The sequence below is a fragment of the Paroedura picta genome, chromosome 8 (assembly GCF_049243985.1).
Source record: "Paroedura picta isolate Pp20150507F chromosome 8, Ppicta_v3.0, whole genome shotgun sequence".
Lineage (NCBI taxonomy): Eukaryota > Metazoa > Chordata > Lepidosauria > Squamata > Gekkonidae > Paroedura > Paroedura picta.
Window position 1 is genome coordinate 24,285,933 of NC_135376.1, and position 26,452 is coordinate 24,312,384.

At 43.6% G+C, this 26,452-nt stretch overlaps 2 protein-coding genes across 2 annotated transcripts in view; both read right to left on the minus strand.

The window, feature by feature from the left end:
* Window positions 1-120: 120 nt before the first annotated feature.
* On the minus strand, window positions 121-16,896 carry LOC143843116 (mast cell carboxypeptidase A-like). Its single transcript, XM_077348721.1, has 11 exons — window positions 16,792-16,896; window positions 16,434-16,509; window positions 15,648-15,772; window positions 12,012-12,114; window positions 11,815-11,916; window positions 10,700-10,801; window positions 7,796-7,906; window positions 5,885-5,975; window positions 4,234-4,436; window positions 1,285-1,369; window positions 121-1,074 (listed from the first exon to the last, which is right to left on the minus strand). Exons 1-11 carry the CDS (start codon window positions 16,881-16,883, stop codon window positions 887-889), a joined length of 1,278 nt encoding a protein of 425 aa, XP_077204836.1. The 5' UTR covers window positions 16,884-16,896; the 3' UTR covers window positions 121-886.
* Window positions 16,897-18,611: 1,715 nt separating this feature from the next.
* CPB1 (carboxypeptidase B1) overlaps window positions 18,612-26,452 on the minus strand; it is a 32,888-nt gene continuing 25,047 nt past the window's right edge. The window contains exons 10-11 of the mRNA XM_077348728.1: window positions 20,042-20,126; window positions 18,612-18,838 (exon numbers count right to left, since the gene is read on the minus strand). Coding sequence (XP_077204843.1) covers window positions 18,651-18,838; window positions 20,042-20,126 — 273 coding nt within the window. The 3' untranslated portion in view covers window positions 18,612-18,650. The remainder of the gene's footprint in view (window positions 18,839-20,041; window positions 20,127-26,452) is intronic.

A 26,452-nucleotide genomic window follows, 5' to 3' on the forward strand; every position in this document is an offset into this window, starting at 1 on the left:
CTCTAATGGCCAGATCATCGTTGTAATTTGTTTGAACAACAATTGGGAAATGTAGAGATTTGGTGATACTGCATAAAGCTTCTGTGCTTCCTAGTGAAATGATTTCTGTTTTATACTTAACCCAATACTCACTGGATTCATTTATTAGTAGTATTTTAAAGGAAACAAACAAAAAAAGTGTTCTAAAGGATATCTCTTTAAAATGTTAATACTTCAGCCAAGACCCTGGCAGTTCTATTGTTGCTTCCCGACACCCATCAGAGTGCTGCTGTTTCATCCTCTTCCGGCAATGCTCACCACTGGGAGTTGGGATATTCCTTGTGACTCACCCCAAGAGCCACTGCCCAGTGATCATGGACTGCATGCATTATTCATGACCATGTACTTACATATGCCTCTTTCAAAATAAGTAGATGAAACTGGGGACTGGATGGGATACAGTCCACACAAGTTCTCATTATACTCAATCATGTCAACCAACTTGCAATCCAGAGCAACAACAGATTCCTCATTTAAGCTTTCTTGATAATCAGTCCCCCCCTCCCTAATATGTTTACCAATGTGCAGCTTCAGGGAGAAACAAGATGACTTGAATGGGTTTGAGAGGTATATAGAGCACTGAAGATATCTGCTTTCTATAGAACAGGGGTAGTCAAACTGCAGCCCTCCAGATGTCCATGGACTCCAATTCCCATGAGCCCCTGCCAGCTTTTGCTGGCAGGGGCTCATGGAAATTGTAGTCCATGGACATTTGGAGAGCTGCAGTTTGACTACCCCTGCTGTAGAAGATAATAAAGCCTCAACAAAATAGAAAGCGTTGGCCAAAAATTAACCATCGAAGAAGGCAGGGAAGGAAAAGAGAATGGAAATATGTGTGAATACGTCATCATGGAGCAGAAGCGAGGATGTGACTGGTGATATATTTCACTGCCAGCATTGTCTCCTTGCAAGTTGGCCTTATTTTTGATTCGGGGAGCAAAAAGCCATATCGACCATGGTCTCTAAGCTCAAAGACATAAGCGTACTTAATGCCCTCATCGTAAGCCCAGTCAAGGGAAGCACCGGAGGCAGGGTCTGCAAAAGAGGGAAGACAATGGCTGTGTTAAAGAAAACATTGGCGCAAATGTCATGGTAAAAATAGGAAGAGCTTTATCTGAAATGGAATGTCAAAGCACATTTGCTTCTTGGGCAAAACATCCACAGGATTTTGGGGAAAGCAAAAGGGAGGTCTTCTTCAGTGGTGGGGAGGTTCTGTATATCACTAGAGAATGGAAACATACTTACATATTGTTTGAGCTATTGGCCCATATGTGTATTTTGTACCATAGAGAGTCGATAAAGCATCCACTGCTCCCTTTGCCACTTTATTCTGTATTGGAAAAAAAATCATTTACTCACCAAAGGCCATGTGAATTCAGTGATACTGCAATAACTTCAGATTATACCCCTCACATAGGGATGGCAGTCTCCAGGTGGGACCTGGGGATCTCCCAGAATTTCAAGTCACCTCCAGGTGACAGAGATCAGCTCCCTTGGAGAAAATGGCTGCTTTGAAGGGTGGACTCCCTAGCATTATACTCCACTGCGGTACCCCCTTCCCCAATTCCCACCCATTCCTGACTCCACCCGCAAAGTCTCCAGGTATTTCCCAACCCAGAGCTGGCAACCCTACCTTCAAACAATGTCTTCTGCAGATAAAATTGTGTAGAATATATCTAAACTCTTGAATACTTTGTATTGTGCAATATTTATATTTATATTTATATTTATATTTATATTTATATTTATATTTATATTTATATTTATATTTATATTTATATTTATATTTATGCATGTGTGTGTTTCATTATTTGAACCACTTAGAGAACCACTTAGAGGGTGGTTGGACTAGATGGCCTGTATGGACCCTTCCAACTCTATGATTCTATGATTCTATTCTATGATTATTTGCTGAACAAATGTGCTAGAACACCAACTAAACATTAAGCAACACTCTCTGTTCCCTAGGCATCATTCTTTTGCTTGTGTTCATTATATTCTATTGTAAGCCTGAATGATGAACTTCAGACTGGAATTTGCTCTTTTCCCAGTGACTGTGAGCAGATGGTTTCATTGTATGTCTTTGAGGCTTATTTGCATTTGATCCTTGCTTATGTGCACTTGACAATAGGGTATGTCTGTTCTTAATACTGGCAAATAATTTGAGCTTTTCCATCATTCCTTCTGCTTTTTTTGCCACATGTGAACTCTTTGGAACAATCCAAAATAATCTCATGTCCTGGATCATAAATGTACAACATGGTCATTTGGGTGGTTCTGTTTTAATCTGATCATCATTGGAGTGTCTCAGTGTTTCTGGCTATGTTTGAAATACTCCCCAAGTCTGGTCTCTTTACATTTTCATAGTCTCTCACCAGACAGTGAGTGGAGAATAGGAATGGGCTTGAACCTAAAACTTCTGGTTCGTTTTGGGGTTTCAGGTGACCCCCCCAAATGAACCCTGATTTGAGCAGAGCCAAAAATGCCCCGAACCAGACCAGATCCCCCTTTCTCCTAGCTACAGCTTGCCACGGCCAAGAGAAAAGTGGGTGGGATTGCTCAGGAAGGGTTAAATGGACAGCAGCCATTTAACCTGCCTGTTTTGTTCCCCCTCTCCCCCACTTCCAAGCTCCGTCATTAGATTTAAATAGCTGGCAGATATTTCACTGGTTGATTTCACTCCTGGCCTACCCTCTAAATGGTTCTATTTTTTTTAAAACACACTTCCAAATAGCTTTAAAAAAATAAAAACTTCCAAGTAGCTCTAGCTTAAAAAAACAACCTTCAATGTGGAGATGGGAACACATGTTTAGGAATCTGCATTTCTCCGTTTAGGGTAAACGACACAAGGGGGCAGCATTGTTATAGCTACACTTATAACTTCTCCAAAATTTAAATGCTGGTTTTCCAACAGGAAAATTGCTTTCCATAATGCCTTTCTTTTATTATCTTAGTAGAGGTCAAGCTGCACTTAAGTAAAAGAACGTTTACTAAGATCTGCTAAGACATTGGGAAAAAGACCCTCCCCCCATCTACCAGATAACAATGAAATTGCCATTTCCTGTTCCTGTGATTTTTTAAATGGTGGTTTCTCATGTATTATTGAAACAAAGCCCACTCAGTGAGTTTGAACTGTCCTATAATGCAAATCAGAAATAGATTCTAATTGGAATTTTTTTTGTTCCTTGAGTGCAAAACATAGCTGTATAGATCAAACAGATTCCTACATCATCCATGGCACACCATTGGTCATGCTGTATTTATTAGCACTGCCCTCACTTTCTAATGACAATGTGGTAAGACCTCACAAGCAGAGAAGGACTGGAGAAAACCAATAGGCTAGGGGTGGGATGGGAACTACCTGTAGAGGTTGGGGGTTGAGCCTGAATAGGATGGGGTTTGGGCAGGGGAGGGACTTAAGTGAAGTATAACACCATGGAGGTCTACCTTCCCAAGCAGCCATCTTCTTCAAGTGAACAGTTCTCAGTCACCTGAAAATCAGTTGTAATAGTGGGAGATCTCCAGCCTGGAGACTGGTAAGCTTAATTAGAGCCCATCAACTGGCAACCCCTAAGCAACTCCAGTCCCCTGCACAATGCTCTCTACTGATTAGGACAACAAGCTATATTTTGGAATGGGATGGGACAGGTAGCTTCCCCTCTAAAGGTAACGCTCATTCTTTTATGCACATACTCAGTTTATACATTTTGCTACATCCAAGCCTGCTTCCCTTGATTGAATTGAGTTATCCCCGAAGTGACTAGAAAGTTATATTGTTTGTGCAGCAGAGATGTGAAGACAGCTGTGAAAAGACAATGAATCTGGGCTTGCTTTCTATCTAACTGCATACCGTCTTCCTTGAAACCAACCACAGAAGGATGAGTAGAGAACCCAAATTCCTCTACTTTTTGTTCTGATTTCCTAAACTAACTCATTAAGGGCGAATGAGTTTAACAACTTGTACATATAAGATTTCTTCTTCTACATATAAGATCTGTGACATGATTTTAAACTGTTCCTACAACCCATAGGCAACAGAGAAATCTGTGGGAGCTCCTCGTTTTCTCAAAACCTGGAAGAAGAAAACATGCTTTCCCCCTATTAATGCGAATTAGTTTTCAAAATTGCATGCACTTTATAGAGAAAATAGTTCTTATTGCTGACCTACGGAATTGGATTCTCTTTTCCACATACCAGTTCATCATGATTGGGTGCCATCTTGTACGTATAGCCATATGGAAACATCAGCAGCTCAGAGTAGGAATGGAAGCTTATGTAGCCTTTGATGACGGCACGGTGGTCTCGAATGAAGTTTGCAACTGCTTTTGTTTCTTCTTCCGACTCTCCAGAGGGCCCGCAGTAGATTTCGTCACAAGGATCATCGGAGGAACCTTGTGCTGCAAAGCAAAATGGATAGACCTAATGTTAACACTGAATGAAGTTGCGTTCCTAAGCATCTTTGTCAAGTAGTGGTGACAAGGCTTATTCAGTAGGACTCAGGATGGATTTCCATGACTTGGATTGCACTTCTCATGGTAGGATTGTAATGAATGAAGGATATACAAGTCATTTAAAACACCTTGGCCTAAAGCAGTGGCAATCTCTCTGACCCATTATGCATGGGGCTGGAAATCTGGGATGACAGCAGCAGGGCAGCCCCGATTATGCACCCTGCTGCTGCCATCCTGGCCCAGTGCAGTGCCCCGGAAGACCCGTGACAAGGGAGCGCGGAAACTTCTGCGTTCCCTGGGATGCCGCGGGTGCCAGCGGAGGCTGGGTCGAGCCAGCCCTGTGTATAAGCAGAAGAGCTGGGCCTTTCAGCCCAGCCCTTCCCTCACTGTACGCCCCTGTCAGCTCCGCGGAGCCGTGGAGCCGACCGGGGAGTCCCCCCACCTTGGTGAGAGAGCAGCATGTTACTCCCTGCCATTTTATGGTGGGGGCCCTATTCCCCCACTCTCCCCCACTCACCTCCTCACTGTTGCTGCTTCCAGGCAGCATGTTGGGCTTTCCAGCCATGGCGTTGTGTGCATGCGTGTGCACATGCCCGCACTATGAAGGGGCAGCCTCCATACTCTGGGGGATTCCTCCCCCATGAGTACATGGGAAGCACCAGGGCATCCTGCCCTGGCACAATGCCATGCATAAAGGGTCACTGTGGCTTGCAAAGAGAAAGACTGGCAATTCCAATCAACCAAAAGAGCCATATTTACTTTCACAAAGGGCATGAAGCCTGCACCTCAGGGAGACTTGTAGCTTACCTATTCCTCCTATGGCAGCTGTTTCATGCTGAAAACCTGCCACCTGACAGCTACATGCCCCACCAGGATAGGACCTTGCCTGCTTCCCTAAAACATGGAGCAGGTACCACATTTGGGAAGAGTGCTCAGAAGAACCCAAGCAGCTGGGCAGGGAAAAGGAGAAAGTGCCAGCTCAGGAGCTACTGGTCAGTATTGCTTTCTTTCTTACAGTGTGTGAGCGTGTATAGCTTGCAAGAGAGTGGGGGCTGTTTGAGTGGGGTTTTTTTTGTCTGTTCCTTACCTGGGTGCTGGGGGATTGCAGATAATTACATTAGCTGATTTGCATTGCAGGGCCACCTGAACCTCTTAAAAGTAGGCTAATATACATCAGTGCTTTACATTAAATCCTCTGTCACTTTGCAAACCTCTCCTCCCTTCTCATAGGGCAGAAAGGGTATTCTGGAAGAAACAATCAGATAATGACATCTTTGTTTCTGGAAACAATTAAATGAGACACACCAGCTAAAGTCTACTATAATGCTTTGAGTTGCTGATTACATTCTAGGCCATGTGGAATTTCCTTTTGCTACCAAATGTATCATACTTACTCCCCCAGTTATCTTTGAAATTCCTGTTCAAGTCTGTGCCAATACAGTCACTGTCAGAATAATTGGAACGATTTTTTCTCCACATACGATCCTGTCGGACAATGGGGTTGAAGTTATTTTTTTCCCAACGTACTTTGACAATATTAATTCTGAAACATTTAAAGTCTATGTTCAAGTCCTGTGCACTGGGGTCCAAAGATTGGGTCAATTCAATCCTGATTCTAGGCTGGGCTTGTTTCCATGTTCCATACCCTTGAGCTCACCTTGCTGTCAGCTGTGGGACATTCTATCCATCCATCCTTTAAATAAATTTCTATCCTTTAAATAAATATCTATCTTTCAATTTCTATCCTGCCACTTTCCATAGACTCATGGTGGGTTACATAAAACAGATAAAACCCCCAATAAAACCAACCAACCCCCCCCTTAAAACCATAAAACACAATAAAGCGGCATAGTTCCCATTCCTCCCCTATCATCAGCCAATCATTACAGGGTGGGGGTTTGCATGATGATACCATGTTGGCTGGTGGAGGGGCTCCAGTTATTCCAGACCCTATCCTCAACCAAAGATCTGGCAGAAGAGCTCCGTTTTGCAGGCCCTGTGGAACTTAGATAGTTCCATCAGGGCCATCAGCTCTTCTGGGAGTTCATTTCAGCAGATTGGGGCCAGGACTGAAAAGGCCCTGGCCCAGGTCGAGGCCAGGCGTGCTTCCCTGGGTCCAGGGACCATGAGCAGATTAAAACCTGCAGAGTTGAGGACCCTGCAGGGGGCATAAGGAGACAAGCGGTCCCTCAGATAGGTGGGGTCCAAGCCATGGATGTCCTTCAAGGTTAATACCAAAACCCTGAATCTGATCTGGGCCATGACTGGCAACCAATGTGTACATGACCGGTATGCAAAAAGCTGGAAAAAGTCAGGAATAAGAATTGCAAGTGAGGCAACACTTGAGGGTTGTAAAAGCAAATTTCAGATTGGGTCCAGAAAATATGGAATGAAGAACAGTTCCTTGCCAGTTCACTCTCTCCACTGCACCAAAAATTCCTTTTTCAAAGGTTCTTAGGTATATGTGAATGATGTGGGACTTCACTGTAGGAAGGGACTGACTAGCAGAAGTCATCCAACATCCTTGGATGAGCTGCAAAGGGAAACTGGCAAAGATTTGTAGTCTGAAAAAGAAGACAACTTGGTTCTTATATGCCACTTTTCTCTTCCATAAGGAGTCTCAAAACGGCTTACAATCACCTTCCCTTTCCTCTCCCCACAACAGACACCTTGTGAGGTAGGGGAGGTTGAGAGAGCCACTACACCAAGCTGGCTCTACAAAAGTCACTGCAGTTTGTGTCCCTTAGGATTCAGGATTGTGTCAGCCTCAAGATCTGGATGCTTGAGAGAAAGGTGAGTATATATTTAAAATGATGGTGCTGATGATAGTTGGTTCTTATATGCCGCTTTTCTCTACCTGAAGGAGTCTCAAAGCGGCTTACAGTCGCCTTTCTTCTCCCCACAAGAGACACTCTGTGAGGTGGGTGAGGCTGAGAAAGCCCCAGTATTACTGCTTGGTCAGAACAGCTTTATCAGTGCTGTGGCAAGCCCAAGGTCACCTAGCTGGCTGCATGTGGGGGAGCACAGATTCAAACCCGGATTGCCAGATCAGAAGTCTGCACTCCTAACCACTACACAAAGCTGACAATAAAAAGAACACATATCATGTTTCCGTTTACCTATGAAAATCTTACACTTGTTTTATGCCAATAAAAGGTTACTGACTGACTAACTGACCTATGAAAATCAAACCCTGTCTCTTAGTTTTTTCCTCCACCCACCATTCCCCTTTAGAATTTTTTGGGTCACCTTAAATAATTTTACTAAACCAAGTTCACTAGATAAGTTAGAAATGTACGCAGTACTTCAGTCCATGTCCAGACATAGCCATCAATGTTGAGCACAGGAAGAACATAGAAGTTCACGCTGTCCAATATCTTGGTCATTTCCTTGTCCTTTCCATATTTTGTGGTGGCCTACAAGAGACAAACACATTGTATTCAATGGCTTTCCAAACACACTGATAAGCATCTCTATTCCTAGAAAATGTATTCTTAAAATCTATATTTCTGCTGTAGGGTTTGTCTTTGTTTTCTTATTACCTGTCCACTTATTTACATAAATTAATTATCTGTTTTGTCATGTAAATAGTTTTTTAAAAGGTTGCAAACAACATATATTATAAATAGAGATTCTTTGTCCAGCCTTGAAGATTTGGAATCATGAAGAATCATGACAGATGTATGGTTTTGCAGATCTGTGGTAAAGAAGCATTTTGTGGGTTAGTTTAGAGGCAGTTGTAAAGCCCTCCTACTATGGTTTGTTGTTAAGATTTGTTAAGGTTTCCTGAACAAAAAGAACTGGCCACTTTTTTCCTGTGGTCATTACTTTGACAGCATCTTATCATTCCTCTTTAGATCCTCTGGGCTAATAAAGTCCTGAAATTTCTATGAATAAGCATCCATTGACATGGCGTATCTTCCAAGGGAACCTCTTTTCCACTGGCAAGCAACCCTTCCTTTTGTTACTCTTTGCCAGTTTAGCAAGAATTAGCCACTATTTGTCAGAAAAAGGCTTAATGTTTATTGACACTTGTTGCTACTGGGAACAGGCAAGTGTGGGTCACGTGGTTTGTTTATTGATATATAAAAGTATTTACTGGCCAGGCCATTGTGTCTGTGCTTGTTCACCATGTCTGCAACTAATAATGGAAGAGGAGGATTTCCACTTCCAGAAGAAGAATTGCTTTAGGTAGTGAGGGAGATCCATCTTAGACTCCAAATATGTAACATCTAAGCTTAAGAGCTCTGCTGATGAGCTATAGGAAGCTATACATTTTCTTGGGTTTTTTTACAAGTTTCCCCTAGCTTGTTAGCATAGTAAAATAGTTTCTTTAAATACTATAACACTGCCTTGTCTGGTCTCATCATTTATATAGTAACTCTGCTAACTAATATTACTTTAACACAAATTATCCAACACCAATACAAGTCCTAAAGACAGTTACAGCTAGAGCTGCCAACTCAAGTTGGGACATTTCTGGAGATTTGGGGATGGAGCTTGGGAATGGCGGCATTCTGGGAAGAAAGGGACTTCAGCAGGGTATAACTCCATGGAGTCCACCCGCCAAAGCTGCCAGCTTCTCCAGAGAAACTGTCCTCTTTAGCCTAGAGATCAGTTATAATTCTAGGAGATCCCCAAGCCATGCCTGGAGGCTGACAATTTCTCCTTACCCTGCTTATGACCCTGCTTATGATGAATTGTTAGCTAGAAGCCAGTATTGTGCAAGCAGAAACCTAAAATGGTTTGCGTAATATCACATGCAATGATCTCTGCAATGAGCTACCAGTTCTGTAGAATTCAGTTCTGAAGAATTCTCACCTTTCATTAAAAAACATCTAGCCCCAGGGTTCTATGCTTTAGCAGCAGTTCAGTCCCTACATTAGTCTCTTTCAGGCCTTCTCATAACATATTATTCTCCCCTCCCAGTTCTCATTCATGGCTTTGATAGGGAAATATCAGTAATGGACTCAGCCATTCCATGCTATGGATTGATGTGTAGAATCTGGCATTCCAGAAAGGAGAAGGATTGGAGCCTGAACAGGAAAGTACACAATTAGATCCAGAAAGCCAAACAGGAGTAGGCAGGTGGGATGCAGGAATACAAGGGAGGGCAGCGTGGTGTAGCCCAGCCACATCAGAACTTGGTAGCTAAGCAGGGTCGGTACTTGGATGGTAGACCACCAAGGAAGACTCTGCAGAGGAAAGCAATGACAAACCACCTCTGATTCTCATTTGCCTTAAAAGCCCTTTGCTGGGGTTGCCATGTTGGCTGTGACTTGATGCCACTGGGACACACACACATATGCAGAAACACATATCTAGGAACAAGTAAACCTGTGTACTAATGGAGGGTTTCTTAAGACAAAGGGTCTGAGGACCAATGACAGAAAGAGTTTTGTGGTACTTCTACATTGTCCTCCAAGAAGAACAGTTGACTATCTGGCCAAGAACATCTTCTTCTTCCCTTTGGACGGCCCTTTCAGAGCTGGAAGGAGTGAAACTAGGAAACCCCAGTTGCTAACACTTCACTACAGGTGTAACAATTTAGCTTTAAAAGTTGGTCCACAGCAGGAAACAATTTGATATTAATTACTGCTGAGTTGAAAGCTGGCATTTTGCATGAAAGCTTTTGTCAGTTGTATGAAGTCCCCATCTATTTGGCAGCTTCTCAGTGGGGCCTATAACCAGGCAAACAGATCTCCCTATTCAGAGAAGAAAACATTGACCTTACTCTTCCTTGGCTTTGTGATGTTGCCATTTAGCCAAATCTGATAGCTTTGTTGAGTTCCAATGGCACCACACTGATTTATGTGATCCCTGATGAACTGGGATCATTTCACAAGAAAAGGCAGCTCCAGATTCACATGAAAAATGATTGGATGGTAAACAAACTGTGGATAACAGTGAACAAAACAAGTACGGGGGTTTTGGAGAATGTTTCACCAGTCCTTTTGCACCTAAAATGTTTGTTGAAGAAATAGTTGCCAACTTTCAAACTAGCTATCCTCTAGTTTGATCGGCAACAATCAAAGAATTCTGACTACTATGCCTTGGTTAAAGAGATGTGACATCCCCCCCCCATGGGCAGTTGGCAACCTGAGAATCTATAGCAGTAATATACAAAAGACACTTTGTACTAGGTGAGTGAGTTGCAAATATTATAACAATAAAATAATTATTATTACTATTTGTATACCTATACTGACCTGTTTCACAAACCATTGGCAGAAAGCTGGTGAGATCCACTCTCGTGCATGAATGCCACATTCCATGAATATGACCTTCTTCCTGCCAGTTTCCTTCCCAACCTGTTAACAGGAAACATTTGTTTTTTAGGCTACCACATTCCCTGTGCACAAGTTCAGTTTCTTCAGTGCCCATGAAGGACATGGAAGACATGATGGCTTCAGAGGGTGTCACTTTTCAGCCCAAATGGAAGAAGAAGCTGGGTTTTTGTACCCCACAGTTTATTACCTGAAGGAGCCTCAAAGACCCATTATGCACGGGGGTTTTAGCGCACATTCGGGGTGGAATGGCGGCGACTAAAATCACGGATAACGCACGGAGCCGGCTGCAACCGGCTGCAGCTTCGGTGCATGCCGCTGAAAAAGCCGCGTCAGTGAAACGCGGAAGAAAGCGCAGCTTCCGGGTGAGCGGGGCGCAACCAGAAGCGGCGCCCGGATCGGCGCGTGCATAATCGGTTACTCTGGGTTTTGCCGCCATCGCGCCCCGCCCCGTGCATAACCGGTATGCGTCGCGTCTTCCCCCTCCGCGTTTTCCACGTGACCCGAAATCGCCGTTTCGGCAGCCGTGCATAATGGGCCAAAGCGGCTTACAATCCCCTTCCCTTCCTCTCCCCACAACAAACACCAAGTGTGGTAGGTGGGGCTGAGAGAGCTTTGACAGCATTGCTCCATGAGAACAGCTCTAATAGGACTGTGACTAGGCCAAGGTCAACCATCTGGCCGCTTGTGGAGGGGTGGAGAATCAAACCCTGCTCTCCAGATTAGAAGCTCCCATTCTTGACCACTACACCAAGTGAACGGGTAACCTATGGATACTGGAAGCAACTAGCTGAGGAACTTGGAGGGTATCTGTAAATTATTCTTCGAATGATACATCCCTTGTATTTCAGCAGAGATTTTATTTATTTATTTTACAATGTCTGTGCCCCACCTCACTATATCAATATTTATAAGGTATAGATTCAATCATCCTAACTATAGCCATTGCAAGAAGATAACATAAATGTTTCTTAAGTCACTTCCTCAATGTACTTTCCTTGTAAATGGACCAATTGTTAAAGTATTTGACTTCATACCTTAAGAAGATACATGGGACGCCCTTCATAGGTCCTTCCAATCTGGATTCGGGAGACCATTTTGGGATTATTTCTAGTGATTCTTTCAGTCCATGCAACAATCTAAGGTTTGCAGAATAATAATCAGACTTAAGCAATGCTTCTGTTGCTTGTATGTGATGAAAAACTAACAAGCCAACCAAACTCCACAGCCTTACCGTATCCCAGTCATTGTATTTTAAGTAGCTGTGCCTCTTGCGGAAATGGCTGCCTCTAGCAAATTGCTTTTCAATCTCTTCTTGTAGATTGTGGAATAAAATTCTGATAGAGAATGAAAAAAATACCTAGAACATTTAGAATCTACCATTTGCCCTTCAGGACTTGCCTACTCCATGAATCTTTGGTTTTGTCATGAAGCAAAACATATATAGCCATGATAGTAATCCCAAATTCTATGGTATATCATACACTCTGCCTCTGAAGCTGCCATAGCCTCTGGGGAACTGATCTCTCTATTCTGGAAAATAGTTATAATTCTGAAAGAACTCCAGGCCTCATCTTAAGATTGGTAACCCTATCTAGAAGACTCCAATGCCTAGGCTGCTATAAAACGGATGCTTTAGGCTGATCCTGCATTGAGGGGGGGGGGTTAGATGTCTTTTATGGACCCATCCACTCTATGATTCTATGAAAATCACTTGATGATTTGGGGCCAGACACTATTTCCTAGACTAACATACCACTCAAGGTCATTTTTATTTAATTATTTTTCGATTTTTATACTGCTGCTCTCAGAAAGGCTTGCGGTGGTTTACAAGTATAAAACAACAGATTCCATAAAAGACCATAAAAACAGCCCTTATCAGAAACCAAGTAGATGGTGATCACTACCCTAAAAGATTTTAAACACTCTAGCCCATATCCCCCGATTCAGCCCGAGGCCCAGGTTCTCTTCCAATGGGAGCAGAGAACCAGACCTAACCTATCTGGGGGATCCTCTGATGGTAACACCAAGACCCTGCCCTAGCAACCATATGCCTGGTGTAAGAGCTCTGTCCTGCAGGCCCTGCAGAAAGCTGGTAATGAAGACAGAACTGGGGGCAGGGTGTGAGGAGACTAATGTCAGATAGACAACTGTCCATATTCATCCCTTACTATCTTGTCTTTCCTTGTCGTACTTTCCCTTTGTTGTCTCCCACCTCAGGGCAATGCCAATTGCAAGGCTTAGGCCTTCTCCTTTCTCTTGGTAAGTTCCCCCAATTAGCAGCTAATCAGTGGTTGGGGTTCTGGTGGCAGAGGACCCCCACCTCCACTGGGGGGGAGGGAGTCTGGCACTCTAGGAGTTGGCTTTTGTGCTCCTTTCTTAGAGGACGGCAACTTTCTTCTACCAATCAGGTGGACTGTCAATCACAATATATGCCTTGGGATTCTCTTCCAATTACCTCTGATCCCCAGACTAGAGAGAACTGTTCCTCAGTAGCCTCTATGGTCTCTCCCCACTAAACTCTGTCCCCTCCCCAAGCTCTGTCCTCCCCATGGGCCACCCTCAAATCTCCACACATTTCTAAAGAAAGGGTTGGGAGGATCACTAGGACATGAAATTGGAGTCACTGTGGGTGGGCAGGTAGTTGTGAGTTCCTGCATTGTGCAGGGGTTTGGACTAGAAGACCCTGGAGGTTCCTTCCAACTCCATGATTCTATGATTCTAACAAAGGAGGATTTACTTAAATCCTATGAGGATTTACTTAAATCCTTTGTTGTTGTCAGCCATTCAGTCGAGTCCAAATCTTGGCTTCTCAGGTCTATTCAGTGGAATTTGTTCCCAGGAAAGTGTTCTTAGGGGAGCATTACATGCCCCTCGTGGGTACTCTGCACTGTAGGTACTCTGACTCAACTGAATAGGTGACAAAATAATATTGGTTGATGACTTCCATCTTTCACCAGATTTTATTCATGATATGTAAGCCATATTTAAATGAAAACAACAACAGAACTTTCATGAATTTCTAAGTTCCTTAATTTCACCCACTATTAAGTTTTGCAGGTTTTGAAACAGCTACATTCTAACAGACAACTTAGTATGTTTAGCTGCTCACTTTGAAAAATAAGGGCCAGAGGGAGATAATGTGCAAAATTTAAAACAAATCGGATCTAAGACAATGAGACCATATGCTGAATGCATATAAAAAAATAAATCATTTGTTTAGTATAGTGGGACACATATATTTTTCTAAGTCAGCATGACACAACTATACCTTCCTAAAAGAAATGGATTTTATATGGATTCTCAATCCTTTATGTGGATGCTTTGATTTGGTTCATCAAAAGCTGTATACAAGTGGGGACCTGCAAGAAACTTGCAGGGAGGGGACATTCCCATAACTTTGTTTCTTTTCTTATCTCCTCTTCCGTGTCAAGGTTACATTCTGTTCTTTCTCCCCACCCACCACTCATCTATCAATCTGCCCTCATCCCCTTCTCTCCTCATCCCTTCTGTTTTTCTCCTCTCTTTCAACCCCACCCCTTCTCTAGCAATCCTCCATTCTCCCCTCACCCTTGTATGTCAATTTGCCCCTGTTTTACCTCAGCTCTTCTCCAACAATGTCCCCCTTTCTTTCCCCCATCCCTTTTCAACAGGCCCATCTTTCTCTCCCTAATCTTCCCCTTCTTCTTTGTTGCCCCCTCCCTCAGACAGTCCCCCTTCTTGCTCTTTCTCTCCCCAAAACAATTCCATAGAATCATAGACTCATAGAATCATAGAATCATAGAGTTGGAAGGGGCCATACAGACCATCTAGTCCAACCCCCTGCTCAACGCAGGATCAGCCCAAAGCATCCTAAAGCATCCAAGAAAAGTGTGTATCCAACCTTTGCTTGAAGACTGCCAGTGAGCTCACCACGTCCTTAGGCAGCCTATTCCACTGCTCTGACTGTGAAATTTTTTTTCCTGATATGTAGCCTATATTGTTGTATTTGTAGTTTAAACCCATTACTGTGCGTCCTTTCCTCTGCAGCCAACGGGAACAGCATCCTACCCTCCTCCAAGTGACAACCTTTCAAATACTTAAAGAGGGCTATCATGTCCCCTCTCAACCTCCTTTTCTCCAGGCTGAACATTCCCAAGTCCCTCAACCTATCTTCATAGGACTTCTTTCTCCTCCAAAGACAATCCCCCTTCGGTTCTTTTTCTTCCCCAAGATAATTCCCCTTTCTCTTTCTCCCTTCCCCTCACACCAACCCCCTTTATTTCCTTCTGCCCCCCCAAGCCAATCCCCCTTCTTTCTCTTTCTACCCCTTCTTCTTGTTCCCTGGCTTTGACCCCTACAGCAACATCAGTACCTGGGAGTCCATCAGTTCTTGACAGTGGCTGGATCTGGAACAGCTCCTGTCTTCACCATGGCTTGGAGCAGCTCCTGGTGTCCACCATGGCTGGGCCTGGTAGCAGCTGCTGCTGAGGCCATAGAAGCAGCAGTCCAGGCCCTCAAATCTGAATGTATTGTCTGTGCATACTGTTCCACCAACCCCCCTCGCTTTTTAAGTTTAAATTTTTTTTGCAAACTTAGAGGGCCCCCCCCCCAGGTTTGTAGAAAAATCTGTTTTGGGTCAGTGTGGCCCCATCCTGCTGGTTTCGATATATGTGGGGCACACTTGTGCCATATATGGATATTTTTGTTTTATTTACTGGAGAGTTCCTTTCCAGACAAGAATACTGGTCTCAGCATAATGCAATCTGGACGACATTAACTTCTTGAATTAAACTGTGGCTATTTCCTTCAAGTAGCCTGTGTTGAGCATTATAGCCCAGAGAATCCCCAGTGCTCCAGAGCCTCCATTAGGTTATAATGTATCACTTACTCATACTGGAGCTCATTCTGCTCTAGCTTTGTCTGAACATGGTCCGCCAGATAGGAACTGACTTGGAAATCCACGTCTATCCCATTGACAATGTGATGAACGGAATCGGGATGCCAGAAGTCAAGCTGCGTAGAAAAATGTGGATAGGTTGTCATTAGACAGATGTGCATTTATGTCCATGGAAGTGGTTAGGAATTTTAATTGTAAGATGTTCCTGACATAGTGGTTCCTTAATGGAGCAGGCTTCCTGGGGAGGGAGGGGGTGCAGTCTCCTTTGGAAGTTTTTAAGTAGAGGCTAGATAGTCATCTGACAGAAATGCTGATCTTGTAAACCTAGGCAGATTGTGAGTGAGTGGGCAAGAGGAGATGTGCCAGTGTTTGTCTCTTGTGGCCCTTCCTTGCATACTCATAGAATTGCTGATTGCCACTGTGAGAAGGCAGGTGAATTTCCTCCAGGCACGCTGGATTCTGGAGACTTTTGGTGGGCATGAGATTGGGGTCACTGTGGGTAGGCAGGTAGTTGTGAGTTCCTGCATTCTGCAGGGAGTTGGACTAGATGTCCCTGGAGGTCCCTTCCAACTCCATAATTCTATGATGTCTTAAATTTTGATTATGAATGTTTTAACTATTGTGTAAACCTCCCTGAGCCTGCGTGCTAGAGGGGTGCTCTATAACAACAACAACATACAACTTCAAACATTCCCATATCTTGTAATGACACTGTTCTCATTATCCACTAAACAAACATTTCTGAAATAAAAATATGGCACTCCATAATAATCTTACCTTTATAGCAGAAGCCAGTTCCTTCAGAAAGTTCACCTGAGTTTCATTTTGAGTTGCCACACGAAACACTTTTTCGCTTCAATAAACAAACAGGAAGAATTACTTTTTAAAAGTAGAGCACACAGTGGCCTTTCCCTCCCCAACCCTCATCTTCATTTCTTAAACCCAACCCTCATTTCTTGGAAGTTGGGCAGTTTGAGCTGTGCTGTTGGGGATCACCCCATTCTTTTCAGTGGGGCTGGCAAGGAAAGCTGAGTATTGGATGGTACATCCCTATTTAGACATAGTAAGCCCCTGAAAGAACTTGCCCTGTGGCAAAATTTTCTGCCAACAGTTTACTGCTTTGAGAGCTATCTACCTGTCAAAGTGATGAGCAGCAGATGCAGCCTGAGGCCTCACAAGGAGTCCAAAAAGTAAAACAATAAACATCATGATCCTGCTTTGGGCCATAGTCCCTCATCTCCACCCCTTATATACTTCCCTTTCATATAGTGCGGTCACCCAGTTGACTTCCTCCTGAGTCTTCATTGGATGGTGCCTTTATGTAAAAAAAAAAAAGCAAAACCCTTACTGAATTTTCAATTCGACAAGAACCTCAGGATTGCAAAATATGATAATAAAGATAACCTAAAGGGGCAGGGAGGGGGAGGAGAACAGAAACTCAGATGGGTTAGACATCATCTGGAAAAGATGAATGAGATAAGCAGCTCCATAGGGTGCTTAAGTGCTTAAACAAATAATAAAATTGGTCTCATAATAAACAGTCGGACAGGGCTATTCATTTAGTTAGAGATCTGAGTGCCATGTTTGCAGAAAAATCTGAAATCAAACCTTTGAATGTCACCCCTAAATAGATTTGTGTTGTCTGTGCATGTACAGAACAACACAGTTAGAGGGCCATTCTAGCTTTGTGTCACAGGGAATTGCTGCAGACCTGGGCGTGAAGGAAGAGGATGCTGGCAGTAGTTGCAGGTCCAGCTGCGGCATAGAAGGATTTGAGCTGTCGTGGATGCAGCCCTGCCGAGGACCAAGCTTAAGGTCCGAGGCAGGATCAAGAGTCTCGGCCTGTGATTGGCTCAGAACTGGCCGGCTTCCTCATTGAAGCGAGTGATTCAAACGGACTAGCCCCAGCTTGGTTGGTAGGCTCACAGCAGGATCCTTCAGGGATCCAATCAGTTTAAATCTGTATGCAACCAATCACCCGCAGCCACGGGTACATCTATTGTTTAACTTGTGTGTATATTGGGCATTTTGTTGTCGGATGTCTCAGTGAAGTCTTGGTGCTACTTGCATCATGCGCCTTCACCAATAAAGAGCTGCAATTATTGCAGTGTCTCTGTGTTCCTGAACTTACAGATTTCGCCCTAGCTGCTGGTCTGGTTCTATGGCTGACATCCTTCTCTGCTACAGCTGGGGCTGCAGCTGTTGCTGACCACTGTTGCCACCAGAACAGAGCAGAGAAGGATGCTCCTCTGGGCCTGGGTATGGTGGCAGCAACAGCTGTGAGGTGGGTGAGGCTGAGAGAGCCCTGATATCACTACTCAGTCAGAACACCTTTATCAGTGCTATAGTGAGCCCAAGGTCACCTAGATGGTTGCATGTGGGGGAGCAAGGAATCAAACCTGGCTTTCCAGATTAGAAGACAATGCTCCTAACCACTCCACCAAGGCAGAGAACCACTGTGGGCCTGGGCATGGCAGTGATGAAGGACATAGGAAGCCATTGTCAGCTGAATGGGAGGTTGTGGGGCCTGGAGCTGGGCCAGCCTCAGTAATGGGGTGGATGATATGAGATTCCTCCCTCATGAGTCTCCCAGCCCCTCCACTGACCCCTAAGGACAGAATCTGCAGCCATTGGGGGTGGGATCCCCATCACGAGTATCACAGGTCTTGATATGTGAACACATGAAGCTGCCATGTACTGAATCAGACCATTAGACTTTCAAGGCCAATCTTCTCTCCCCTGACTAGCTGCAGCTCTCCAGGGTCTTAGGCAGTGGTCTTTTGCATTTGGCCATTTTAAATCGAGATTCCTGGAATAGATTCTTGGACTTTCTGCAGGTAAAGCCCATGGAATGGCAATAATCCAATTGAGCAAATGTAAGAGAAGGATAAGAGAATCCATTGACCCCCCAAGTCTCCCCTGATCAGGCATTGAAGAAAAAACTGAAGAAGGGACTATGAACCAAGCTCTTTTTAATAATTCTGGGTGGCTGTTTTAATACAGATGATCAAGGACATAGCTGGCAATGTATTTGACGGCGACCAGAGTTTCTTCGCAAGTTGGCTTTATCTGAGATTCAGGAAGAGCAAAACCGTATCTCCCCGTGTCACGGAGCTCAAAGGTGAAGGAGTACTTGATGCCTTGGTCATAAGCCCAGTCATCAGATCCACCAGCAGCCGGATCTGCAAGGATGAAGGAGGACAGAAATGTTTGGAAAACTAGCAAACAGGCAGATGAAGCATAGCTTCAAGTGCTTACTATCATTTTGCCACAGCACTCCTTCTGGGACTGCTGATGTCTACGTATCCAACAATTAGGCGAATTTTACCCCTGGAAACCTGATGTAGGTGCAGATGGATAGGAGAACCCAGCTATCCACTTGGCAGGGTATCACAGGCCATCATGGTATCAAGTGGTTGCATGCACTGCATGGTAAATTATCATTTGGGGAAAGGTGGTGCTCACCTTCCCTCAGTTTAGAAAGATGAGGCTTTACAACACACTTAAGTCCTTAGGCGGCTTCCAGCAGGTCTTCTACAAGGGTTTCTAATCAGGTGTGAGTTCCCAACTGAGAATTGCAGGTGGACATGCAATTCAGACTAAGACTGTGGCATGCAGAAAGGAGGATCTTATGAGTCCCCGCATGCTTGCTCAATCCATGTTTATCTCAACCAGGCTGCCTCTGCTTAAAACAGGTCTCCTATTTGGGGGCTGTTCAAACAAAGCTATGCAAGCAAGATGTGCCTTCTACGTTTTAATAGGATGCAAAATTCGGCTCGACTACACATACATGCTTAATGATGGAGGAAATGTAATAGTGTGGTATAGCCTGGTCACATTGAATCTCAGAAGCTAAACAGGATGTGCACTTGCTTTGTCTTAGCTGCCCTGGCTTGAACCAAAGACCTGGTGGAAGAGCTCTGTCAGACCCTGCAGAACTGAGAAAACTCTGTCAGGAGCTCATTCCACCAGGTCAGTGCCAGGACTGAAAATGCCCTTGCCTGGGTTGAGGCCAGGTGTACCTACTGCAGGCCAGGGATCATCACAGAATGAATGGCTCTGTGGGGGGCATAGGGAAGCAGGCAGACCCACGGATATGTGGGGCCCAGTCCATGAATGGCCTTGAAGGTCAATACCAAAACTTTGAACCTGATCCGGGATTCAACCACTGGCTGGATATGGGACTTCCAAAATGTTCCTGTGAGGACCTTAGTAGCTGTGTTCTGTACCAGCTGCAATTTCTGGTTCAAGGATAAGGGAAGGCCCATGTAGAGCGAGTTGCAGAACTCAGCCCTGGAGGTGACTGTTGCAGGGGTGACTGTGGCCAGACGTGACCTCAATGATGCTGAATTATAGTTCTGTCTGAACGTTAGGGTAATACTTACAGATAGTTGTGGCTCCTGGGCCATATGAGTATTTTGTGCCATGCACGGTCGCTAGTTCTTTAACAGTAGCTTTAGCAAGGGTAGTCTATGGGGAGAAAGTCAGTAAGGTCAGATATGCAGCAATTTTACTTACAAAAAACGATCCAGCTAGCTTTGCTGGGTATGCTCAAGGGTGTTATTTGATCAACAAAAAAATGTGCCTCTTTTGGCACATCAAAAGTTTTTGGCCCCTTTAACTTCAAAGGAATTCTACTCTGTTTGCAGATCTCATATTCACACGATGTAGATGCCAACTGATTGAAGAGACTGGAAAAAATAATGAATGCTTTGGAGGCTGTAGCTTTGTACCCCACTGAGAACACTGCCCTCCCCAGGCTCCAGCCTCAAATTTCCCAAGTCCAGATCTAGCAACCTGACCACCCCATCCCCTGCTGTTGGCCAGGCAATCCTGGCAGATTATTTTGATCTACTATTGTTAGTGTTAATGTTTATGGTTTTATCTGTATCGCTAGAAACAGCTTTAAGCACTTGGACAAAAAGTGGCACATAAATATTTTCACACAAACAATATTTTAAATAAAAGTCCATGAGGATACAGAGAACACTGTGCCACAGCCATTCTGAACACTTGCCTCAACAGAATTCCATGTGAGCATAACAAAATTATACTTTGGGGTTGCCTGTTTAGGGAGATGCTGCTCTGAAAATAATGATTTAAGAGCACAGAGTCTTACACTACTCTCCCAGTTCTCCAAATTCCTTTGAAATAGAGTTGCTGGGTGGTCCCTGGCCACTGTCCGGGGATGAAGAGGTCGAGTTGCCAGATCCAGGGCAGAGTCTGCACTTACTTTGTTTATTCCATTGTCAATCCTGTTGAATTCAGATCAATTTGAATGCGGGTCTTCCTCTTCCCTCCCCTCCCCATTGAAACAGAAAAGTGCTCTGCACGTGGTTAGGATAGTTCAGAAGGGGGGGGGGAGCCAAGCACAGCCTCTTTCTTTCTTTTCTTGAATTGGGGGGGGGGAGAGGATTGAAGAAGGCAGAGGAGGGAGAAAAAAATCCAAGACTGACAGAAGTTGAGAGAAATTAGGGGCTTCTCCTTTAAGGCAAGCTTGTCACATGAGCAGCTTTGGCCAATATTGAGGTTTAAAAGCACTCTAAGATATCACACAATAAAGGTAGGGTGATTCCGGATCAATCCTGCTTGTTGCAGAAGGAAAATTTAAATCACCCAAAATCAAAACGGAAATCACATTCTGTGTAGACGGCAGGGACTGAATCAACCTGGGAATGGAATAAAAGCTCCGTTCAGTTTACACCCAGCTTGAGAAACTCCTGAAGATTTGGGGATAGATCTTGGGGAGGACAGGGACCTGAGTGGGGTACAATACTATAGAGTCTACCCCCCAAAGCAGCCATTTTCTCCAGGGGAATTGGTCTCTGTAGTCTGGAGATGAGCTATAATTCCAGGAAATCCCCTGCATTCTTGGGCATCAGCTGGGAGACAGGGGGAAGAAGCAGGGGGTTGTGAGCAGTGAAGGGGTGGGGCAGAGGCAGGGGTGTGAGGTGGGGGAGCAGGGAGAAATGGTGGGGATGGGCAGGTGCCTTTGCTGAGGGGCCACAGAGGCATACTTCTGCCTAAATTTATTGGCTGCTGCATCTCTTCACAATCATTCTGCTAACGCTCAGATGTGCAGATAGCAAAGGACTGAAAACTCACATGCTTTCACGATCCTTTTCCCCCGCTTGAGGTTTGCGCTTTCAGGGCAGCACAACCAGCCTCGTGCCTTTTGACAGTTGAGAGATTACGGGAAGCAGCTTCTGCATGCTTGATCAATTCACGTTTATCTCAACCAGGCTGCTTCTGCTTCAAATCGGCCTCCTGTTTGGGGGCTGTTCGAACAAAGCTATGCAAGCAAGATGTGCCTTCTAAGTTTTAATGGGATGCAAAATAGTGTGGTGTAGCCTGGTCACACTGAATTTCAGAAGCTAAGCGGGATCTGCAGTTGCATGGCAAGTCTTCCACCAAGGAAGGCTCTGCAGAGGAAGGCAAACCATCCCTGCTTCTCACGTGCCTTAAAACCCCCTTGCTGGGCTTGTCATAAATTGCTTTGGCTTCACTACACATACATTCATAATGATGGAGGAAATGTAAACTTCCCAAGTCCAGTATTAATATCCAACAACCTCATTGCTCCCAAGACTATACTAACTGGAACCAGTACTCCAGGTATGGATCCCAAGAAGCTGACTATATGGATTTTTCATGTCTCCCCCCTCCCTTAATTGCATCTTGTTAATCTTCTAAAGTTTACCTTACAGCTGAGTCCCATAGTATATGCCCATTGGGTAGAAAAGTGTGAATATAACAAATATTAGAATTACCTTGCTAGACTATTTCTATCTGGTCTGGTATTGTCTTGGCCACCTGGCAGACTCTCATTGCAGAGAAGAGCAAAGACAGGGGTGTGTCTTTGGCATCTGATAATTAAAGGTATACTGCTTCTGTTCATCGAAGTCTTATTCTATACATTAGGCTTTCTGGCCAATGGTGGCCGGCAGAAACATACAGTAATCACAGATCATGAGCCTCCATCTATCGTTAAAAGTTAAATTGCATGTGTATGTTCAGTTTGGATCAGAGGTATGGGGAAAAGAAAAGGAATACATTCAACTTCTGCTTGGTTTCAATAAGCAAAACTAGGCTTGGCTTCTTGTTGTTAGCATTTCAAATGGTGAAACGATGGGTTCTTAATACCTACCTACAAGCTAACAACAGTGGTTTTGATTACTGAAACCCAATAGGGGCTGAATGTGTTTTCCTTTTACAGACAGGTGGGGATGTGTGGGCTTTGTCACACTCCTTTTGGCCTTAATCAACCTTTTAACGTATAGCAGATATTTACTATGATACTAACTCTTTTAACCCATATTTTACTATATTTTTGAGTACAGCCCCTAAGCAAAATTTGTAAAAAATATGGGCAGTTTTTATTGTCACATTTATTCCTCAAAGAGATGGGTACAAAGTATATTAACTCCGTTATATTAACTCTGTTAATATAATAACTGTTGAAAAATAAATCTATTAATTAACAAAATTAAAGTGTTTATGTAGCCAGAACAAATAGGGAAAGTTTTTTATTATTATTTTAGGTCTAGAAGTGACTTCACCGGGACTTCCTGAGGGCTGAGTTTATACAGAGAACTCAGATACTTCATTGTCAGACTTCTGACATTTGCAAACGGCATTTGCTACACTACCAATTTCCAAGAGTTAAAAAAAGAGAACATATAAGGGCTGAACAGGTTGGAATTGTTTTTGCTGGTGAGAATATAAGATGATCTAATCAGGAACCCAGGCCAAAGTATGAGCAAATTCAAAATGCAGCCTGAAGTGTTTCTTTTTTAAAAAGTCATTAAATATACACAGCCTTTTATTGGCTCGGCAGAAGGAGGAAGAGAAAGCTAGGAAAAAAGTCTGGTTGCAAAGACAAAAAGCCGTGGGCCCCAACCAAAGAATATTAGTCTAACATTGCAGGAAGAGAAGTTGCTTTAGCTTTTTAAATTAAAAAGCACAATAGTTGGAGTTCATATATTGTGTGTATGTGCATGCACACATGTGAATACAACCATCAGGGGTGCAATAAAATGAATTAAGAGGAAGGAGAGTTGTGAAACCTTGGCAATGCACTTTTTTGAATGATAGATTGCTTCCAAGAAATTACCCGGAGACTATTGTGAAACAGCTGTGAGAATTCTAGAGTAGACCCAATTTCTCCTTCCTTGGGGGTGCTATTATCTTTGTTATTCAAACCATAAAAGAAAATGCTTGATAGGAACATACTTCCTTTCAGGAGAAATAAGTGTGAATTAATTTTTTTTAAAGAAAGATTTGTAGATGTGTGAATGTTACTGGAAGGACACTGACGTGACTCACAGCTCCTTGAAAAAATTTGAAGATAAAATGGGAACATCTACTGAGTATTATTATTATTTGGCCATCTTCATTCTGGAAACTAGACCAGATTTAGCAGAATTTAGATTAGGTTGAGAACACAAATGGCTCAAACAGAGATTTGTTGGGAGTATTGCGTTTACTGCTGGTGATCGCTTTTTTTCTCTTTTTCATTTTTGCTGTCACATTGCAGCCGGCCCAGGGCCCATTCCGTACACATAGGATAATTCAATGTGCTTTGGCAGCTGGATTTTCCTGTGCAGAACAGGAAAATCTACTTCTAAAGTGCATTGAATGTGCATTATCTATTGTATGCAGAAAAGGCCCTGGGTTTTCAAGGCAAGAGACATTCAGCAGTGGTTTGCCATTGCTTGCCTTTGTGCAATAAACCTCGACTTCCTTGGTGGTCTCCCATCCAAGTATTAACCAGGGTCCACCCTGCTTAGCTTCCAAGATCTGTGCTTGCCTGGGCTACCCAAGTGAGGTCAAGCATCACTAGGGAAAGGGATTTTTCACGCCCTTACTAGAGGGTACCAAGAGATGATGATGGAAGTGCTGAGGCTGTTCTCATAGTGCTATTCAAGCAATGAGTGGATAGTAGCATTCAGCGCTGCCAAAGGCATAGTTGCCTGTTCCTGTGCTGGATGTCGTATTCACTCAGAGCAATGAGCATCCTGCTGTAAGGACAGTCCCAACACTACCTCCTCATACCTTCCTGTAACTCTGTCACATATCCATGCCCTTTGGTGGTGTTTGGTAGTGTCAGCAGCTGTAGTCCTATAACTGAACCACCATCCTGGCATGAAAACTTGCTATTTGATAAGCAATTTAAGTTGTATGAACTTAACATACGCTAAGAAAGGTTTCACCAATCTAAAATGAAGCCAAGGCCATTAACTAGCAAAGACAAGAAAGCTATTAAAAGCAAGGAGGTTCCAAAACAGGAAGCCCTACCCAAATGAAGTGAACATGAAGGGCCAAGATGAGGATAAGGAGAGTATGTTACGAACAATATGGGAATGTGTGGACCATTTTATTAAAAATGTCAAGACCAAAAATAAGAATAGCTTAAAATACATTTGGAGAAGGAAACCAGCCAGAGAGCAGTGGGGCCCATGGACAGTAAAAGGGTGATAAGATTGCTCCAGAAAGACAGGGAGTTTGAATTTTTTGTATCAGTTTTCAGTGCAGAAAATGCGGGGTTATCCTTGCTGATGCCAGTGTTTGCAGAAAGAACTGAGTCAGTTCAGAAGAACTGAGTCAGGCAGAGGGGAGAGATTCTAGGATTAAAATAAAAAGTTAACAATTTATACATCCGATAACGTACATCTGAGGGGTCTTAGGGCATTAAACTACTGTTTTTGTTGTTGTTCTCCTTACAAAAATATGCAGCATGCCAATAGAACTGGTTTCTCACCTGGAGAACTGGAAAGTATCAGATATAATTCCATTTTTAAACAAGAATCTGGAAGAAATGCTGGAAATTCCAAGCCAGCTAGCCTAATGCCTGTTCCAGACAGATGGATGGCAACTGTCATTAATGACAGAACCCTTAAGCTCAAAGAGAAACAAACACTATGGATGGGAGCTGAATAGGCTGACAAGGCAAGAGACTTTTGGTTTTTTGGCAGGCAGATCAATGCAAATGTTCACTCAGTTTGGAATTCATGAAGAAACAACTTCTAGGCTAGGGATTATTGGGAAAAAAGATTGAAAACAAAACAGCCATGCTACAGGTTTAGGATGTGACCAGCTTTGGAATACTGTATCCAGTTCTCCAAATATCTAAAATCATAGTAGCACTGGAAAAGGTCAAAATGATCCGTGGGCTGGAGCACCTTCCTTATGAAGAAAGGCTGAAGAGTCTGGTACTGCTTACTTTAGGGGGGGAAAGATGGTTGGGAGGCATGACAGAGTGTCATAAAATTATCCATGAGATGGAGAAAGTGGATATAGAAAACTTCTCCCAGAATTCTAGAAATTGCAATCATGCAAAGGAGCTGATGGCCAGTAGATTTAGGATAGGCAAGATGAAATATGGAATGTGATACCTGAGGATGTAATGATAAGACCCTAGTTGGCTATCTGGAGATCAGCTGTAATTTCAGGAGATCTCCAGGTCCCATGTGAAAGCCAGCAACCATAAAGGAAATTAGACTAATTAATGGGGGAGAAGTCCTCTATTGACTAAACAGCTCCTCTGTGTTTAGAATAATCTGTACACTGCTGGGGCACACTGACAAGGGGAGGTATTGGCTTCCATGCTGTGCTGGTAGATCTTCTGGGGGCAACTAGCTGTACACCATGTAAACAGAATGCTGGACCACAGGCTCCATTATTCTGATCCAGCATGGCAGTTTTTATGTTCTAATGGATACTTATTCCCAAGATTTGAACCGTCATCAATGGAGGCTTGTCTAGTCTTCTTTAAAAAACCCTCCCAGAAAGGATAT

What these genes read in the sequence shown, in the direction of transcription:
- LOC143843116 (XM_077348721.1), bottom strand. Translation starts at nt 16,883, where the DNA reads ATGGCCCAAAGCAGGATCATGATGTTTATTGTTTTACTTTTTGGACTC. An exon ending in CAGAATGAGCTCCAGTATGA is followed by an intron (nt 12,115 to 15,647) that starts GTAAGTGATACA and finishes ATTCTCTATCAG; the next exon opens with AATTTTATTCCACAATCTAC. An exon ending in GCCAATGGTTTGTGAAACAG is followed by an intron (nt 7,907 to 10,699) that starts GTCAGTATAGGT and finishes TGTCTCTTGTAG; the next exon opens with GCCACCACAAAATATGGAAA.